The 6,495-nt window shown below is 34.1% G+C and overlaps 1 protein-coding gene across 1 annotated transcript; it reads right to left on the minus strand.

Annotated features, from left to right (window-relative positions):
* Positions 1-231: 231 nt before the first annotated feature.
* LOC113337088 (receptor-like protein 35) lies at positions 232-2,592 on the minus strand. The gene has a single exon (XM_026582775.1). It carries the CDS (start codon positions 2,590-2,592, stop codon positions 232-234), a length of 2,361 nt encoding a protein of 786 aa, XP_026438560.1.
* Positions 2,593-6,495: the final 3,903 nt, after the last annotated feature.

The raw sequence follows: 6,495 nt of genomic DNA on the forward strand, positions 1-6,495 counted from the left end.
GAACAACCCTTCTAGGCCAAAAAAAAATTGATGTGTGCTTTGTCTTTTTTATTTGTCGCGGTCATTTCGTAGGGTTGGAAATTGAAAATCATATGAATAAAGCAGAAATCACATGACTTACTACCAAACCAACATAATATGAGTTTTTGAAGTTCAAATTGTCAAATTTATTTATCAACTTACTATCAATAAACTTCTAATATTCCATGATACAACTAAAAATAAAATACATTATTTTAATCGTTTATTCTGAATATAATCATTTATTCCAACGGCAACTGAGTCAATAAACCGCCAATATGGAAACCACCATTTCTCTTTCTTCGAGAAAAGAACAATGAAGAGACCCCAAAATCCAACTATAAACCCCAAGATAACTATAGCATATAATAACAGTTTATCTTTTGCATCCTCTTGCTCGACTTTATCATCTTCATTTACTGTATTAGTTTCCCTAGTGCTACTATTGCCTTTTGCATCCTCTTGCTTGACTTTATCATCTTCATTTACTAGATTAGGTTCCTCGATGCTAGTATTTCGATCACTTTCGCAAGCTTTCTTTATTGGAGATCCACACAACAAATTATTCCCAGCAAATGAGGAACCATCCACACTCAGTGTATCAAAGTGACTCTCCGTTGGAATTCGGCCGCTAAACTCATTGTAAGAAAGGTTGAAGAACCCAAGAGTGTTGATTGTTGCCAAAGATCCTGGAATATGTCCAGATAATTTATTGGAACTTAAATCTAGGGATTCCAGCGAAGACATATTTCCGATATTAATTGGGATATCACCAGAAAAATGATTATGAGATAAATTAAGCAACGAGAGTCGCGATAACAAGGTAATCTCTTTTGGGATGTTTCCGGTAAGAATATTCCATGATAAATCGATATTTGAGCTGAATGCATATAATTTCGGAATTTGTACCATGACGCCTTTGATTACCATCTCCAATCCTAGACCACCATAAGTTGCAAGCCCCTCTGAATTATGTCTAAGGGCAGTCCAGCTCCCTATATTTTCTGGAATATGGCCGGAGAGATTGTTTAATGATAAATCTAATATCTGGAGCTCCTGCAATTGACAAATCTCTTTGGGGATGGACCCGTTGAATCTATTTGACCTTAAGGAAAGAATCTTAAGGCGCTCAAGTGAACCAACACCAATTGGTATACTACCACAAAAATTGTTATTGGCTAAGTCAAGAATCACTAAATTCGGACCCAATTTTTCTGGAAGTTCCCCAGAAAATAGATTATCCCTCAAGTATACCATTTTTAAATTTATAGGTGACCAAAAATTAGCTGGAATCTCACCACTTAACATATTCTCTTCAAATAAAACTTGCATTAGATAAGGACAATTGGCGAGTGTCTTAGGCAATTCTCCTGTAAAATAATTTGATGACCCAAATACCGCGGTCAACTCTCCCCCAAAACATAAATTTTCGGGTAGATTTCCTGAAAGTTTGTTATTTGATACATAAAGAAATCCAAGTTTAGAATGTAAACCGAGTTCTTGGGGCAGTTCACCTGACAAGTTGTTATCACCAAATAAAATATCGGTAAGCAATGGAAGCAAACCAATACCCACCGGTATTTTTCCCGTTAATCGATTCCGAGATAAAGCTAAATTTGTTAGTTTCTTCAATTTAACAATACCTTCCGGAATAAAACCAGTTAACTCATTACTCGAAAGATAGATTCCTTCCATATTCAAACATTCGATTTTTCTCGGAATTTCACTTGACAGTTTGTTTTTTGCTAACCCCACATATTTTAATTTCTTAGATAGAAACAAACTCTCTGGAATTTTCCCGCTTAAATTGTTCTTCGTGAGGTCCAGAAATTCTAGATTTGAAAAATTACCGATCCAATCCGGAATTTTTCCATATAAACTTGTATCTGACATCGATAAGCTCTTCAGTTTTATCAATTTACGAATCACATCCGGAATTTTTGACGGGAAAAAATAATTATTATTACTCAAATCAAGAATATTAAGGTTTGATAAATTCCCGATTTCCAGCGGGAAACTACCTGTTAAAAGATTGCTATTAAGAGTCAAATTCTGTAGAAACTTCAAGCTTCCGATAGAAGAAGGTATACCACCCAAGAAATTATTATATCCCAGATTAATATCCCGAACATTTGGAAGTCTATCGATATCATCCGGAATTATTCCAAAAAATCCATTATCAGAAAGATCTAAAACCCGAAGCTTTGAACAGTTTAAGATAGAAATTGGGAATTCACCGCCAATATTATTGATACTAAGATCAATTTCTGTTAAGTATTTCAAATCACATAAAGAATTTGGAATTTTCTCTGTGATATTCATATTTCGAAGTAAAACTCCAGAAACAGAATGATGGATATCACAGTGAATACCTTCCCAATTACAGTGATGAGACTTATTTGAATTCCATGATTTTAAGAATAATGATGGATCGATTCCAAATTCTTTCTTGAGTTTTAGAAGAATACTTGGTTCCTCTTCATTATCCCGGATTTTGAGTGAGTTTACTACAAGAATGAATAGAGGAAGAAAGAAAAGGAGAGAAACAATAACTTGTTTAGAAATCAACATGTTTGAGAAGTCTAGAAAATTATGATCTAATTGCAACTCCTAATTTGGTCAATTATATAGATAGATTGATTGTGCATAACTCATTAATATCTCCATCAATTCTGCCACTCTCTCCAGTCCACCCCAGCGTAAAATATACGTTCCCCTGCATTGATATTGTGTTTGAAATTTGACTCTAGTCATCGAATTTCCAAATTCTAAATTCTACCGACCATCATGTTCAAGGCCCCATTGGCACTTTTATATGGTAAAGCTCAACTTATCCGTTTCACGTTAGCTAGCTATGGTGGGAGTAATTGAATGAGGCGGTAGAATTTTCTCAAGTAATTCAATCAAACAAAGTGACAATGGTGCAGGTACTTTTAAACTGCTGATTAACCAAAACTTAATCAGTGATTATTAAATTAATCTCCTCGTCACAAATTTCTTACCTGATTGATGAAACAGTTCTACTGGTTTTTTGGGACCCGTTGTTTAAAGATTATATTCTCCAATTCAGTTAATATGAATGCAATTTCCATTGTTATCTCCCTTTTGTTAAGGTTTCACTTATTTTTCGCCCAAATTTTTCCTATTTATCATTCAAAATTTCTAAAATAATTTTACTTTTCAATTTTATTTTATCTTATTTACCATCTACAAAAGTCAAATTAAATTTAACAAACTGTTACCATTTTTATTTGTCTTCTTCTCCATTAGTCTCCTTTTTATTCAAAACCATCAAAGAACTGTTAACCCTAGGTCAGAATTTTGTGAAATTATACTACACCAAAAATTTATGATTTATTTATTTTCTATCATTTAATCGGTTGAGAAATAAAAAAAACAATCCGGCACCATTATTACGGAAGATTCCACTGTTCCAAATCTAAGGCCAAAATTATGCGTTAGTGGAGAATATGTGGTGTGTTAATGAATTATGGGTATACGAAATTGATTGATGAAATGAAGTTTAGATAACATAATGAAAACTCTGAAGTGGGAAAACAATTGATATATGAAACTGTCCGTAGCATTCGTAAACGTTCAGGATTGGACGACTCCAAATCTCTGGTCTTTGCCTGCTTGGAAAGTTTCTTAATCTCAGTCCGCCAAAAATGAAACTGTCCATACTTATTCGTCCACAATTTGACAACAATTGCTTGTACCGTGTTGGGTATATATTTAAAAACATAGTTTTGTAGTTTTATGTCAAATATGGAGAGGTAGTGTGGTGGCATTTTTTTGGGCTCCCACACTATAGATTTGGGTTCAAGTCTCATCCCATGTATTTGACTAGGTATATTTATATATCTATATGTATTTAATAAAATCCGGGAGAGCGGGGTTTTGGGAGGTCTGTGATTCAAAAAATTATTTTTTGCACATTTAACTTTTGGTTTTGAAAAATGTTTTAAGGTAATTATTCTCTAATAAATTGTCTTTAATTTTGACAATATAATCTGCGTGTTTTCTGACTGTTACGGAAGGTTAATGAGGGATGTTATTCAGACTTTTTTTTTGGAGAGGATGAAAACAGGTTGTTTTACATCTATTGAATTCTGAACAAGTGATAGAAAGAGTAAGAGTTGGTTCGATTTGTCAAGGTGCAGAGAAATCAAACAAAGAGAGTATCAGCTGTTTTATCCCATAAGTTTTCGACAATATTGACTGCTAGCACAATCAAGAGGCAGAGTCGCGAAATACCTTAAAGATAGCGACCTAGTCCGCGACTCAACTGTTTGAGATTCGGTTGCATTATTGTACTTCATTATTGTTCATTGTTTCCAACAATTTTAAGGTGTTTGATTTTGTTATGGAGGTTGAAAAGAAGCGCGTTGATGATACCAACAAGCCTTTCAAATTTGGAGGGTTGCATTTCAGAAGATGGAAGCTGAAGATGTTCTTTTATCTCAAACTGATGAAGCTGCATATGATTGTGTTGAGTGTTCATCCCGGAACCCTGGAACCTGTTGCTGATAAGACTGCTGTTGCTGGTGCTGGTGGTGCTGCTACAGATCCACCGCCTAACGGTGGTGTCGAAGAAGTTGTTTCTCAAACTCCTGAGGAGAAACAAAAGGTCATTGAAAAATGGGTCGATAATGACTTTGTTTGCAAAAAATACATTCTTAATGCATTGTCTGACGATTCATCGAGGAAATACAAGAACAAGGTTGATCAAAGACGTCGGGCGTACGAATTGAGCTTGGTAAGTTCAGTCGATAAGCATTATCATTTATCTTTTCTCCAATTGGAAATAGTCCAATCTTCCTTTCCTTGAGCTTGTTGTAATCAACCACGGGAAACTGTTCCTTAGTAAGAACCGCATAAACAAGATCTCATACTTCAAACTTAACCACGAGTCGTCTTTGATCAACCTTGTTCTTGTATTTCCTCGATGAAGCTTCTAAATTCTTTCGGGTGCTTTCATGCATAAGGTAGAGTTGAGAAACAAAGTCTTCCGCCTTAGCATTTGGCCTTTTTACCCGACCTCGATTTCTTCCTTTATAGTTACTCACCAAGTCTATCCTCTTGTGGTAATAGTCAAGTCCATACTCCATACCCAAGAAGCAAAGAACCACCAAGTAATTTTTCCGACTTTGAATGGTGGATAGCGTTATTATACTTGTCTTCAAATAAAGCCCAAGTTGGATCAACATAAGTTAATTTATCATTTTCTTTGCTAATGCTTGATAAAGAGCTTGTTCTTGGTTGAACTTTTTTTTCAAATTTCATCTTTTTAATGACATTATCAGATAGGCATAAACATAACTATCAGAATCATTAACAAGCTTGCTTACATTTCTTCCCATGCTATAAGTGGTTTGGAATGCGTCATGCCTTGTCCCTCGATCACCATTGTCAAGTTCAAGCATGGAGTATTTGTTTACGACACCCAATCTTTGTTTCTGATAACCGGTGATAAATTCTTCCTCTTTTTTGTTCATTAGGTTCTTCATCAGTAGTGACATAGGATCAAAGTAAACATTATTACCAATCTCACCTTCCTTACAACTTGAAAAAAATATCAAATTTTGGTAGAGATATTTTGTCAAACACCTTATAGGGAACTTCTTGATTCTCATACCCACCAATGGAAATTGAATTCTCTAACTCCATTTCATTTTCATAATCATTAGAGAGTTCAAAGGAGTTCATACAAAGACTTTCCAACTTCTTAATTTTTTGTTCTACTAGTCGATGCATTTCATCAAACATCTTATATCCCATTTTATTCAACAACCCCACCACTTGAACTTTACTTACTTTTACTTCCCCATTCATTTTTATTCTTCTTTTTCATATCATAATAAAAAACCATAAAATTGAAATGCACAATTTAAGAGAACTACCAAGGAAAAGAAACACAACCCAAAATACTCGATACCAATTAATGTAAAGTAATACTTATAATTAAAATTGGAATGATAAATTGTAACAAAACACCATGAAACAAAAGTAACCAACCTTTAAATGATGCTTCTTCAACCCTTGGAACAAGGAAGATACAAAGATTTGAGGTTCTTCTCCAATAATATTCAAATTTCAACCCAATTCTAAGATTAGAAACTAGAAGATAATAGATGCATATCTTACAAATTGAATATTTTTACCCAATTACAAATTGGAAATTACTAAGTGATGGAGGCTCTTCTCTTAGAAAGGATTTAGGGTTCTTACACCACTTTTCTAAACAAGCCGAAACTAAACTAGAAGAGTTAGGGTTTAAACAATAAATAGTAAACAAAAAGGACAAAGATGGGAAATAAGGGAAAAAGGAAATAAATGAGTAATTACGAAATAAAAGGGCATTAATGGTATGTATGAAATACCACTGTGCATCAAATTTACTATCATTGAACCTCCGACATTCCAAGTTACGTGTACGAAAAAAAAGTGCATTCATTAATGCAATCATTTATT

This window comes from Papaver somniferum, unplaced genomic scaffold (assembly GCF_003573695.1).
Source record: "Papaver somniferum cultivar HN1 unplaced genomic scaffold, ASM357369v1 unplaced-scaffold_158, whole genome shotgun sequence".
Lineage (NCBI taxonomy): Eukaryota > Viridiplantae > Streptophyta > Magnoliopsida > Ranunculales > Papaveraceae > Papaver > Papaver somniferum.